Below are 14,288 nucleotides of genomic sequence, written 5' to 3' on the forward strand. Positions count from 1 at the left end.
CGCCTTTTCCTCTCTGGCTTCCCCAGCTGCTGGGATTGCTGCGGAGAAGGTGGAGGTCAAAGAGGGGTGAGTGTAACCGATGTGAAATGGCTAGCTAGTTAGCTGTGTCCAATAGTAGCGTTCAATCGGCGTCTTCTCTATTGAGACCTTGAAGTACATATTGATACATTTTTAAAGGCTTTCCAAAGCCATAAGATGGTACGTTTTAATAAATACATTTTTGTTTATTTGGCCTTTCAATTCTTATGTTCAGACTCAGATTTATTTCCCCCATTCATTTATAATTGCTTTATTTGGTAACATTGACACTTTGCCTATAATAAAATCAAATGTTTTCCCAACTCACAAAATTGGGACAGCTTCAGCAGAATTTAGCAGTCCCAGCTGTAGAGGCCTTTAAAGTCATAGCACCTGGTAGGGTATTCATTGTGTCAGCTATTGTACACTTCAGTACAAGCTGTAAATGCTGTTATGTCTCACTTTAACTCTCATCATAGCTTTATCACATTTCTGTAAAGAAAGAAAGAAATCAGTAAAATATATAATGAAAAACATTTGTATACTTTTGTATTATGTTGAAATACTCTTTAAAACCATCTGGGTTGGTGTTTATGTTTTCATAAAGGCACTCCCATTTTGATATCTGTTCACCACAACAACTTATGGTTTGTATTCAGTCCACACCCCTGTTTCAGGACATGACTCATACGTTCTAGCCACTGCCTTCTGAATGCCTGATTCTAAATGCCATGCTGAATATGGATGGAAAATAAAAGGCAGTTGTTTCTGTCAAAATAGGAAGCTTTTTGTTGGGGTTTGTTTTTAATGTGCTGTGAAGGAAGGTGCAATCTATTCCAAAAAAGAGACATCAAAGGGAGATGACTTCACTAATGGAACATCTTTCAATTGATGACATCCTAACCATATGTATCTTGAATTAATTATATTCTACAAAATCTGATTTTCCCTGAACAAAGCATCAAAGGCTATTTAATACACCATATACAAAATGCTGGAAGATGTATATCTGAATATTGATGCCCACCTATAAACACACCACACACACACACACATTGCGATCCCCCCATCCACCACCCTTGCATCGTGCACTGCAGTCTTCAACAACCTCAAACCCCTTCCCCCAATCATTCACCTGCTTTTGCGTCACAGCCTATGTCAACGTTGCCATGGAAACAAATGATGCCCTTGCTATTCTGTGGTGTTGATGCAGACAGTACATCTTCCCTTCCTACGGGGGGTTATTGGCTATTATGCCTGCCTAGTACCACCCACTGTGCTGGGCTATTCATAGCAATAGCAGACAGCCATCACCGTTTGGGGCTTTCTGTTCCGAGGTGGTAGATCTCTCATGCCTTAACCAGCAGATGTCTGATATTTCTGGGCAGATACTCTATATATACAAAGTATGTGGGCACCTCTTCAAATTAGTGGATTCTGCGATTTCAGCCACACCCGTTGCTGACAGTTGTATAAAATCAAACACACAGCCTTGCAATCTCCATAGACAAACATTGGCAGTAAAATGGCCTTACTGAAGAGCTCAGTGACTTTCAGTGTGGCACGGTCATAGGATGCCACCTTTCCAACAAGTCAGTTCATTACATTTCTGCACTGCTAGAGCTGCCCAGGTCAACTGTAAGTGCTGTTATGATGAAGTGGAAATGACTAGGAGCAACAACGTGGTGGTAGGCCACACAAGCTCACAGAACGTGACCACCGAGTACTGAAGTGCATAACGTGTAAAAACCATCTTTCCTCGGTTGCAACACTCACTACCGAGTTCCAAACTGCCTCTGGAAGAAACATCAGCACAATAAATGTTCGTCGGGAGCTTCATGAAATGGGTTTCCATGACCGAATAGCTGCACACAAGCCTAAGATCACCAAGAGTCGGCTAGAGTGGTGTAAAGCTCGCCGCATTCTCTGGAGTGATGAATCACGCTTCACCATCTGGCAACGTGACAGATGAATCTGGGTTTGGTGGATGCCAGGAGAGCGCTACCTGCCCAAATGCAAAATGCTAACTATAAAGTTTGGTTGAAGAAGAATAATGGTCTGGGGTTGATTTTTATGGTTCGGGCTAGATGTGAAAGGAAATCTTAACGCTACAGCATACAATGACGTTCTGGACGATTCTGTGCTTCCAACTTTGAGGCAACAGTTTGGGGAAGGCCCTTTCCTGTTTCAGCATGACAATGCCCCCATGCACAAAGCGAGAACTTGACTGGCATGCACAGAGCCCTGGCCTCAACCCCATCGAACACCTTTGGGATGATTTGGAACGCCGACTGCGAGCCAGGCCTAATCGCCCCATATTGAGTTGCACTCCCTTTGGCCCTCAGAACATCCTCAATTCTACAAGGTGTCAAAAGCGTTCCACAGGGATGCTGGCCTATGTTGACTCCAATGCTTATCACAGCTGTGTCAAGCTGTCTGGATGTCCTTTTGGTGGTGGACCATTCTTGATACACACTGGAAAACCCAGCAGCGTTGCAGTTCTTGACACACTCAAACCGGTGGACCTGGCACCTACCTCCATACCCCATGCAAAGGCACTTAAATCACCCTGTGAATAGCACACATACACAATCCATATCTCAATTGTCTCAAGGCCTAAAAATACTTCTTTATCCTGTCTCCTCTCCTTCATCTACACGGACTGAAGTTGATTTAACAAGTGACATCAGTAAGGGATCATTGCTTTCCTCAATTCACCTGGTCAGTCTGTCATGGAAAGAATGGGTGTTTTGTACTCAGTGTATAGGCTACTAACCATTCTAAGAATTTTGAGTTGAGTTCTTTGTCAAACATTGGCTTCTAAAAAACAGCATGGTTTCCTTATCCCTCTGCAGTATCTCCTTCCTCATTTCTGTTAAAACATACTGGTAATTACTTCCCCAATAAACCACCTCTTAGTTTATTTGCACCAAGCTGTGCAATCTCTATTAGAAATGTGTTTGGATCGAAGACACAGTATTAAACGACTAATGTCAGCAATTTGAGGTCAAATGTTTCCATTCAGTGACTGACTGCATACCTATGATTCCTGAGCCCATGTTTTTATGTGCCTTGACTTGCTACAATGTATCCCCAGATGTATCTTAGTCTACTTTGTCATCATATATCCTAAACTGGACAGAACTGTGAGAATGTCTGGAATTGGAACCAAAATAGATCACTTGCAATGAAGAATAGACTGACACAATGACACACACACACACACACACACGTTTGTGGCTGATAAATGTTTATACGTGTGTTCATTCACATACAGCTGTCAAGTTGGCGTGGGAACATTGTCTAAGGTCCTCTAAAGACTGGACTAGTCAAGATAGCTGAAGAAACCTTATGTGCCCCTCCCTAGTTCCTTCCCCGCCCAGTTTCTTTTGGCGACCCTGAGCGTTCTATTTTATGACATCAAACCACAATGCACCGCACTGTTTGCAGTTTACCTAAAGTCTCCATGGCAATATGGACTGGTTCGGCCCCTTATTTAAATCAGACCGGAAACGAACGTCATTTTGAGCCAATCTTAGCGCGCTAAAGTGACATAATGGAATTTTTAGGGGTAAAAAAACAAGAAGAGGGTTGGGTGTACGCATACCAGTTGTGCCATCTGTGAAAAGAGTTCATACGGGCGAGAAGAACAGGAAAAGCCAAGCCACGACTATTGTTTTAGCCTCAGGGGTACAGGTAAAGGGGAACCAGAGTTTGAAGATAGGAAAAATACAGGAAACTGTAACCTGAACTTTGTGTTTTATTGCCGGAGTTTAACGGTTGAATCGCCTTAGTTTATGCGTAAACCTCAACATACCCTCGTGTGAGGGGTTAGAATGGAAACAACCCTCTACCCTTGTAATGTGTTGAATACTCGAGGGATTTCAAGCCTCTATTCCTACAACAGCATGATGAAGAAAGAAATTAGTCTAAACCTGGATGACCAAAGCTCGATTCTGAAACCGAATCTCCGGGACGCAGAGGGAATTCTGAACTCCCCGGACTTGGGACTCTTGAAATTGGCGACTCCGGACCTTGAACGATTGATTATCCAATCGAATGGAATGGTTACCACGATCCCAACCTCTCAGTTCCTCTACCCAAAGTCAGCCAGTGACGAACAGGAATTTGCCGAAGGCTTCGTGAAGGCGCTTGAGGATCTTCACAAGCAGAACCAGCTGAGCGAGGGGACGTGCGTACCGCCGGACAGACTGGACCTTATCAGCTCCAACCCAGCCCCAATCGGCTTGCCGTCAGATCTGCCAGTGTACACGACGTTGAACGGCTATGGTAATAGCCCACTGGGCAGCACAGTGAATTATTCCACGGATACAATTCCATTCCCACCACCACCTTCTCATCTGATGAGCGCGCATCAACAGGCGGCTGCGGCGGCTCTGTCACGACTCCAGGCGTTGAAGGACGAGCCGCAGACGGTCCCCGACATGCAGTGCTTTGGAGACAGCCCGCCTTTGTCTCCTATTGACATGGACAACCAGGAGCGCATCAAAGCAGAGAGGAAAAAGCTGCGCAACAGAATAGCGGCGTCCAAGTGCCGCAAAAGAAAACTGGAGAGAATATCCCGTCTTGAAGACAAGGTCAAAAACCTTAAGACACAGAACACTGAACTGGCCTCCACAGCCAGTGTGCTTAGAGAGCAAGTGGCCCAGTTGAAACAAAAGGTTATGAACCATGTCAGTAATGGATGTCAACTTCTCCCAAACCAAGATCAAGCTTACTAGAGGACAATGTAGGCCTATGAGGTATCCACCACCATGGGGTTCGTTATCCTTTGGGGATATGGACTAACTGAAACCCAGTAGGCTATTTGCCTGTTCTAATAGAATACAAACTCATTGCTGAAAATCCATTAGAACTGGAACACTATGGGTCTCTCTTAAAAAATGTGTCTAACAGACTAATTTTGCTGCCCTCTTCAGAGGAAAATGCACTATCAGCTCTCCAATGGACAATAATACATAGCCGAACAAGGATAGCATTATCTGCATGTAAACTGGACAATCTCAATGAGTGCACCTAAAAACCAGAATGTCAGTGAGCGCATGTCATCCACTGTGTAATATATAATGCCTTACTTGTTTACAAGCACTTATTTACCAATGACAAATGTATATTTTATTTACTAAAACATGTCTTATTTTGCATACTGTCTTTTATATTTTCTGCAAATATGAATTGTGCATGTCTTGTAAGCTTGTGTTGGCTACAGTAATTTAATGTTGTGCAACTCTGTGTATCAGTCGCTATCCATGAATGTAGCCTTCGTTGTTGGCCCTATGTAGCCATTTTGAACGGGATTTGACCTCTCAAAGCTGTTTTATTAAATTCTATGAATTGTTTATTCTGTTGTCAAATGTTGTTGTGGACCAACTGTACTTTATTTCAGTTCCTGTCCTATTACACATTGTGCCAGCTATTTATTATAGCCTCTACCAGCAATGGATTAGTGTAGAATAGGTGCATATGGTTCCCCCCCCCCCCCCCTATCCTGTTGTATTACAGGCTTTGTTACATTGAAATAAAAAGGGGTAAAACAGGTAGGTAGCAGTGGAAGTCCTACACTATTATGCCACCTATTGGCTTGATGAGGGTAATACCATGGTCAGTTTGGGCCAAGAGGCTACTGTACACCCAACACAAAAATGTGCCTCAAAGACAGATTTGAATAAATGTTGACTCATTTTTCACACAATGCTTTTATGTTTTGTTTATTAATTCCTTGTTTTATCAAACCTGGAGTTAGTGTTACAGCACAATTCACATGACTAAAACCCAAGAAAGAAACATTATTTACAGGGGGAAGATAGGATGGAGAGCTAAGAGAGAGCTAGCTGAATTGAATACATACCTAAATCAGAGGCAAGTTTACAGCTGTAGCGAAACACAATCAACAAAACTAAAGTTACCCAATGCAGTATAAATAATAGGATGTGATAAGTACTGATCCTACTTCGAACACTTTTCCCTTTTTGAAAATTGCCACAGTGTAGGCATACATGCCAAATGCTTCTCTATCATTACTACAATATGACAGGCCTTTTATTCAGCCCTACAAATGTCTAAGTCTTGTCCTAGCGGGTGTCATTTTTAGAAAGACCTAAGCAAAGCTGTCTAAAGGGTCTGCTATGAGGGATCCTTGGGACATCCCTACCCCCCCATTGAAGTTGACATTTTAAAATGGTTACGTTCATGGTTAGGTAAGTGTTATGGTTAAAAGGTTAGGGTGCGGGTGCGGGTGAAGCTAAAGTTTAGTACAGGGACGTCCCAAGGATCCCGGATAGCATAAACCCTGCCTAAATCCTTCAAGCAAACAGTATTTGTTAAAGACATGCTTTGTTGGCTGTTAATATTTTCCATCAAGGAGAACCAGGAGACTGGAATTTGACACAGTATTGCTCTGAGAGGAATACAGTATTTACACTAGCATTATTACACCCACACTAACGGTTTCATGGTTGGTTTAAAAACATGGACATAAGTATTTCCCATTGCAACAGCTCGTACATGATCAGGAGAACATACAGTAAAATGGATGTGTCTCAGTCTGGAGTATGTCAACACTTTAATTTCAATTTTGAACCAATCTTTTTTTCAATACTGATAAGTCTTTTTTAAACTGTGATAGTGCAGCCCGCAAACAACAACCTACGAAAAACCTACTTCATTAATAAATAAATATACTGTGTATAAATATAGATGGCCGTGACAATGTCTTCATGTGCCTGAGTGCATTTCGTTTGGCTCTAGCTAGTTATGTTTTCCTCATGTATATGCCAACAAGCAATTCTCTCTACACTGAAACAGCAAAATCACACAAGCATGACATTGAACATGCTTTAAAAAAAAGTATTTCCTCCTCACAAAATAAAAAAAACAAACCAGACTGCCAGACACCGGGAAGTGATTGGAACGTGATGTAGTATAAGGGTGCTGTACCCAGTGTCGTTCTGTGTGTGTGTGTGTTGTACACAATAAGAGGTAATTGTGCTGTAGAGAAGCAGTGTTATACACTGACGAGAAATTAGAAGCTTCATTTAACTGTTCTTCACACATGCTACGTTCTTAAAGCAAAACAAACCAGTTTGATTCAGAGGGGCGTGGCCCACAACAGCTTACAGAAGTTCCATGAAAAAAAAATTAAACACACACCTCTCACAATGCACAGATATGTATACATAAATATTGTAATTGTTTACTATTTGTTTATATATTTTCACATTTTAAAATGCATATTCATTCATGTCTGAACATTTATACATACTGTTCTCTTATACTTAAGACACCTTTATCCATCCATCAATATTCTCTCTATCAAGGTTTGCGAGGGGGGGAAAATGAACAATAAATAAATAAATAAATAAATAATAAACAATACTAAGGACAGGGACCAGTACTTAACACATCGTTTTCTTTTTCTTAAATTCCGCAATGAAAAAAATATTAGAAAATGACCATGACTGATAACCAATATGCATGGGATTTTGGTCGGAAATGTTCGAAAACACTTATCTCATCCAATTTTTGTTATCACAAATTTGGACCATACCTCACTCACGCCAATGGATTTGGTGGCTTAATATGTTCTGTCACCAGCCAAATCGGGGACATAAAAAAACAGCAAAGCTATCAACAGTAAACAGATAATCAGCAATGTGGCCCTTGAAAAAAGTCAATCCTTTCAGGTTCGAGGCCGCAGTAAGGGGAGTCAGAGGAATGTGAACTTTGGACTTACAGTAGAACACCTATAGATAGACGGGGGACTGAAATACAGAATGGATTTTTTCGGATTTTCAATCCAAACAAACCCATCACAGACCTCTTCCACCAGCTGAGAAGGTTGTAGGAAGGGGGTGTGTGAGAGGTCAGGTGTGTGTATGTGTGTGTGTTTGTGTATGGTGTGTTTAGCAAGCACAGTCCTGGTGGGGGCGTTCGGGCTGCTCGGTGAGCTGGGGCCCCTGTTTGGCCCCTGTGACGGCAGGGTCGGCGTTGTCCAGGCTCTCCGACATCTTCTCACAGATTATGTCCACCAGCCGCTCAAACGTCTGCTTCACGTTGATGTTGTCCTTGGCACTGCACTCAAAGTACTCAAAGCCTGCAGAGGAGAGGAAAGACAGATGTCTGATTAATTAAGAGACGTTCAAATCTAACAAGTGATGTGTACTTGTTGTAATCATCAACACTTGACATGAATTTGTCCATATATTGTTGCCCCAGAACTACTGTACACAGTAACTGCAGATGACCTTAAACCCAGATGACCTTAAATGGACTCTTTATGACATAGATGAACTACATCGCTACTTTATTCGCACTGCTTTGCTTTATCTTGGCCAGGTCGCAGTTGTAAATGAGAACTTGTTCTCAACTAGCCTACCTGGTTAAATAAAGGTGAAATAAATAAATAAAAATAAAAGACTAAATAGTATCTAGCAAGATTTGAGATCAGAGGTTATTTGAGTGCATTTCACAAGTGGCTAGTTTACATCAACTACCTTCAATCAAACAAAACAACTGCAACGGTTTTAGCCTGCAAACTTTGGTTTTGAATCGCCACATTCTGGCATGTCTGCCTCGTGATTTGTTGGTCGAGTTGTCAAACAAGAGCCTAGTCCCTATTGCCTACAGTCGGCTTTTAGAGACTACTGCAGGTTAGGAACATAAAACTCATTTTGTAGTGAAAGGAAACTGATAACTTGTTGCTGTTATATTACTGGGTAATTAAGTCCAGTGTTCCAACTCACCCAGTTGGTCAGAGAGCTGCCTGCCCCGGTCTGCTGCCACCACCCTCTCATCCTCCATGTCACACTTGTTTCCCACCAGCAGGACCTGGGCGTTGTCCCATGAGTACGTCTTAATCTGGGTGGACCTGACACACATTAAAAACTGAGTTATATTAAGGTTCCTATCATAACTTCCCATACTGAACATGTTTAGTTGTGTGCATGGACCCTCATTCAAGCAGGCAAAGCAACTGACGCTTGATTGGTGCGGTCATCAAATTATTTAACTTTTGTAGAACACAATACACGGACAAACATGCTATTTCCCAGTGGATCCGTACCAGTCCTGCACGGCATTGAAAGAGTCCTCGTTGGTTATGTCATACATGAGCAGGAAGCCCATGGCTCCTCTGTAGTAGGCTGTGGTGATGGTCCTGTACCGCTCCTGGCCGGCAGTGTCCTGAGAGAAGCACACGTTATATCACACAGTCAGTCATTATATCATACACACACACACATACTCAGGCACAAAAATAGCCCTGTAATGTACTACCACATAAAATAATGCACTAAGTTTAACCTCCCATCTTTAAACATTGTAGTTGTGGATAAAAAAAAAAAGAGATACTAACTTTAATATTCCGTATGATGTCAAAAGTGTAGTTATAGTATCAATTTAGAGCCAGCACACGTAGCAGTGCAGTATATCAGAGTAAGATTCTGTTTTAAACAAGCAGTGAGATGGCTGTGCGATAGATACTCCAGTAACATAACACAGAGAGATGCAATAGCACTCAAAACCATTTTCTGATGTGTTTAAGCAGGTTTTATGGGCGTCACCAGGCCATAATGATGCTGCACATAGGAGAGACAGCAACGATAGATACTTTAGAAAATGAATCAATGTCGATTTAGGAAAACTAGACATTTATCAGCATACATGTTTTTTTAGCTTCAGCGATGTTATAACGTCGAGACATGATCATGTTCACAGGATCATATGAATAGAGTAAACCCACACTGACAGCATATAATCTTGATTTATTCCATACATGTCAAGCAGGATATAAATCAAGATAATACCTTGGGAGAGGGGATTTGCTCACATTAATAAAATGCGCCTTGGATCTAGCAACTGAGAAAACCATTCACATTTCAATAAAAACATGTAGATCTAGGTGAGCATGTCATCAAATCCTCAAATTCCATGTTTCAAGATACAGTAATCATAATCCTTATAATATGAATATCCTTCTTGTGTATGAAGGTAGCACCCTAGATTTGAGCTGTGTGCACTGTTCCAAAGTGAGGTCTACTCTGCTAAAAGGGGTGGATACAGATGACCCACCATGACACACGTAGTGTCACAACCAATCTTCTTCAGAACTAAACATATTTCTTACAGGAGCCACAGATCGAGACAGAGAGAGAGACTGGAGACACAAACCTCCTGCTAGTGTACCAATACTGCTCCTCTCCGCCCCCTCTGCTGTCATGCAGGAAAGTATAGGGGTCTGACTGGCCAAAATCCTAAACAAACACACCCTCTAAAAAAAAAAGCAGAACTTTCAGGTCTAGCCTATTGTCATGGGATATTTCCCATACAGGGGGGCCATTACTTTATAGCCAACAAACTTGGAGAACTAGCCTACTTGCCAAGACCTTTGTGCTCATTCATATTTCACAAGGTAAAATAGTACTCACCAACCCTGGTCCTGGAACGCTACATGTTTTTGATCCAGTTCTAATACACCCGATCATGCTCTTGTCGAGCAGTTTATTCGTTGGATTAGGTGTGTTAAGTGCTTGGTTGAAACAAAAGCCTGGACACCTTGTACAGTAGCTCTCCAGGACCAGGGTTGGGGATTAGATACCGCAATGGGTTGAATCTGTCAATGTCTGTTCTTCATCCAAACTAGCCGACTACATATCCGTTAGATCAGCATACATGATCAGCATACATGTTTTTTTAGCTTCAGCGATGTTATAACGTCGAGACATGATCATGTTCACAGGATCATATGAATAGAGTAAACCCACACTGACAGCATATAATCTTGATTTATTCCATACATGTCAAGCAGGATATAAATCAAGATAATACCTTGGGAGAGGGGATTTGCTCACATTAATAAAATGCGCCTTGGATCTAGCAACTGAGAAAACCATTCACATTTCAATAAAAACATGTAGATCTAGGTGAGCATGTCATCAAATCCTCAAATTCCATGTTTCAAGATACAGTAATCATAATCCTTATAATATGAATATCCTTCTTGTGTATGAAGGTAGCACCCTAGATTTGAGCTGTGTGCACTGTTCCAAAGTGAGGTCTACTCTGCTAAAAGGGGTGGATACAGATGACCCACCATGACACACGTAGTGTCACAACCAATCTTCTTCAGAACTAAACATATTTCTTACAGGAGCCACAGATCGAGACAGAGAGAGAGACTGGAGACACAAACCTCCTGCTAGTGTACCAATACTGCTCCTCTCCGCCCCCTCTGCTGTCATGCAGGAAAGTATAGGGGTCTGACTGGCCAAAATCCTAAACAAACACACCCTCTAAAAAAAAAAGCAGAACTTTCAGGTCTAGCCTATTGTCATGGGATATTTCCCATACAGGGGGGCCATTACTTTATAGCCAACAAACTTGGAGAACTAGCCTACTTGCCAAGACCTTTGTGCTCATTCATATTTCACAAGGTAAAATAGTACTCACCAACCCTGGTCCTGGAACGCTACATGTTTTTGATCCAGTTCTAATACACCCGATCATGCTCTTGTCGAGCAGTTTATTCGTTGGATTAGGTGTGTTAAGTGCTTGGTTGAAACAAAAGCCTGGACACCTTGTACAGTAGCTCTCCAGGACCAGGGTTGGGGATTAGATACCGCAATGGGTTGAATCTGTCAATGTCTGTTCTTCATCCAAACTAGCCGACTACATATCCGTTAGATGAGGTAAATGTGTAATTTGGTGTAGCGATCCCTTTAAAGCAAGAACACCCCTAATAACATAAATGAGCTAATTTGTGTTCAACAGAGGAATAATATAATTTAGTTACGGTCAGTGCCTTACCCAGATCTGCAGCTTGATCCTCTTGTCGTTTCTGTAGATGGTCTTCACCTTAAAGTCGATGCCCACCGTGCTGACAAAGGCCGGCGTGAATGAGTCGTCTGCGTAGCGAAACAGGAAGGAGGTCTTACCCACACTGCTGTTGCCAATGATCAGGATCTTGAACATGTAGTCAAAGTTCTGGTCTGAGGACTCCTTCTGCCCATAAGTGGCTGTTGCGGAAGCCATCTTTGGAGGGATAGAATGATGACAAATGTAATTCATGCTTTTGTTGCCCATTTAAAAATATATATTTTTTATTCTGTCAAAATGGCAGATTTATCCATTTGCTTTGTCAACAAAGGATGGAGAGGATTGTTTTTCAGAGAAATCCATGAGTACCTCTTTGGTAAATGTCTGAGGAAATGGGCAGGTAAGTAGACCTACCAAATTATTTTCACTCATGCTCACCCATATCCAACATCTACTTTCTCTATGAAAAATAGCTACATCGAAAGAAGACAGTATGTTTTGACATCAAACCAATAACTATGGAGACATTTTCCTAAACGCTTCCAATGGCAGTGGTCAATAGAATGAGAATTATAATCTAACACCTCTCTGGGAAAGGGACAGACAACTATCAATAAAAACAGCAGTGAGTCAAATCATACTGATTGATGCTGACTATTTTCAATGAGCCGTAAAGCCTTTTAGTAAATGATTGACTTGAGATTAGTCACACCCTTCAAATGTATTCATCAAATAAAGAGAAGATGTTTAAAAAAAGAAGAAGCCTAAAGCAATGTAATTTTGTGGAATGCTATGATATGGTACAACATTTTGAATTAAAACCAAAATAGCTGGATTTTGAAATAGGTGTATGCTTTGATTGTATGGCCTATTATAGTATTAAGGACCCATATCCACAGTGTGATTTTGATGGTTTTGAATGTCAGTGTATCCTTGCAACTAGATTTCATTGAGTAATACCATAATAATAATAACAACAAAGTGATTTTGACACGGAATATTTGGACTCCTCCCAGATCTCTTTCAGTCATTTGATACTACAGGCATCGTTTATTGATCCTAATGGTGGTGAGGACAAGCCTCTCCTGCTTTCAAATAAATGTATCCACTAAAGTACAGGATCAAAACTGATTGACCTCCATAACATTTCCATAACACTATCTTGAGAGGTGGGAGTCTTGGAAACATCTGTGTCCTGTGGCGCTGTATAGTCAGCTCCTGCACATTCTAGTGCGCATATAAGGTTTAAACAGAAAAACGATACTGTAACAATCTTTATCATGCATAGTAAAGCAATGTAATGAAAACAACATGTTATAAATCAAATGTAGATAGTCATTGCTTTACATTGCCTGGACATTTCAGACAGTAAAATCGCCAAGATAAAGAAGGCGGAAACCGCAGGGCTTAGGCTAAGCATCGGCTAACCCATCTATGGCTGGGTGTTTTGAAAATAGATTTTAGCGCATGTTGTATACTTGAATGGACAGGGACATGCAGTTACATCAGGCGGTTTGACTTGACATTTGCTATACAATGTACGTAGATAATTGTATTTACATGGGTAAGCGGTCTTGGTCACAGGGAAATCAATTAAGCAATTGGGTCACCATTGTTCAGCTAGCTATCTAGCTAGTTTGACGCCTATCTTTATAGCCAGCCAGTCAGTTGCTGCTGCTTTCCTCAAGATTGCTAGTGGGCTCGAATGGCTCGCGCACCATTCAATGGGGGGGGGGGAAACATTTCGAAACATGTTTATTTCCCAAATAACAGTTGCTCTTGGTCATTCAATATGATTTCTGTTGTAATGGCAGAAAACCTACGCTACATTATTTTTAAACAGCCGCATTGACAGCATAAACATCAGTTCATCCAATAAAACATACATGGCTCCCTGCAATTAGGCTTAGCTAGCATACTAGGCTAGCGAAGCATTCCAGCCTCGCTATATGTCAAATGAAGGTTACTCTTCCTTATTTCTCAAATAAATTGTCCCTCTCCACTTTTTGATTTACATCTGGAAACATAATCTAACCCTTTCTAGTGCTATCATTTCTTTAACTGACTCGCAAAATAATACCGCTTGCGGCTTACCGTGAAAAGCCTGTTTTTATCTGCAGCGCTATTGCAGCAGTACCCAGTATCGCACCTGCAGAACCTTGGGCGTCACTTGATTGCCTGTCACCGAAGGGGCGGGCTCAGAGTAGAGCTAGAGGATGACTGACAGTCTTTTAAACCAATCGAGACTGTTTAAGGTCGCTGAGCGTTCTAGGGCCTACCCCAATACCTCTCTCATTATTGAGGGGACTAGTTATGGATAAAGGTAAAAATTGATTGTCATCAAACTGTACAATAATTTTTTCATGATTCATAAAAAAACTTGTTTCCACCTATCCCTTTGCTAGTAGGACTGTATTTAGAATGATTGTCTTATTTTT

At 41.4% G+C, this 14,288-nt stretch overlaps 2 protein-coding genes across 2 annotated transcripts; one reads left to right on the top strand and one right to left on the bottom strand.

Annotated features, from left to right (window-relative positions):
- The first annotated feature begins 2,253 nt into the window (after positions 1 to 2,253).
- LOC109871721 (transcription factor jun-D-like) lies at positions 2,254 to 5,731 on the top strand. Its single transcript, XM_020462688.2, has one exon. It carries the CDS (start codon positions 3,855 to 3,857, stop codon positions 4,758 to 4,760), a length of 906 nt encoding a protein of 301 aa, XP_020318277.1. The 5' UTR covers positions 2,254 to 3,854; the 3' UTR covers positions 4,761 to 5,731.
- On the bottom strand, positions 5,731 to 14,055 carry LOC109871722 (ras-related protein Rab-3A-like). The gene is made up of 5 exons (XM_020462689.2): positions 13,945 to 14,055; positions 11,842 to 12,066; positions 9,101 to 9,219; positions 8,781 to 8,905; positions 5,731 to 8,131 (listed from the first exon to the last, which is right to left on the bottom strand). The coding sequence occupies exons 2-5, from the start codon at positions 12,064 to 12,066 to the stop codon at positions 7,941 to 7,943; spliced, it is 660 nt and encodes a 219-aa protein (XP_020318278.1). The 5' UTR covers positions 13,945 to 14,055; the 3' UTR covers positions 5,731 to 7,940.
- Between the last annotated feature and the right edge of the window lie 233 nt (positions 14,056 to 14,288).

The sequence above is a fragment of the Oncorhynchus kisutch genome, linkage group LG27, assembly GCF_002021735.2.
Source record: "Oncorhynchus kisutch isolate 150728-3 linkage group LG27, Okis_V2, whole genome shotgun sequence".
Lineage (NCBI taxonomy): Eukaryota > Metazoa > Chordata > Actinopteri > Salmoniformes > Salmonidae > Oncorhynchus > Oncorhynchus kisutch.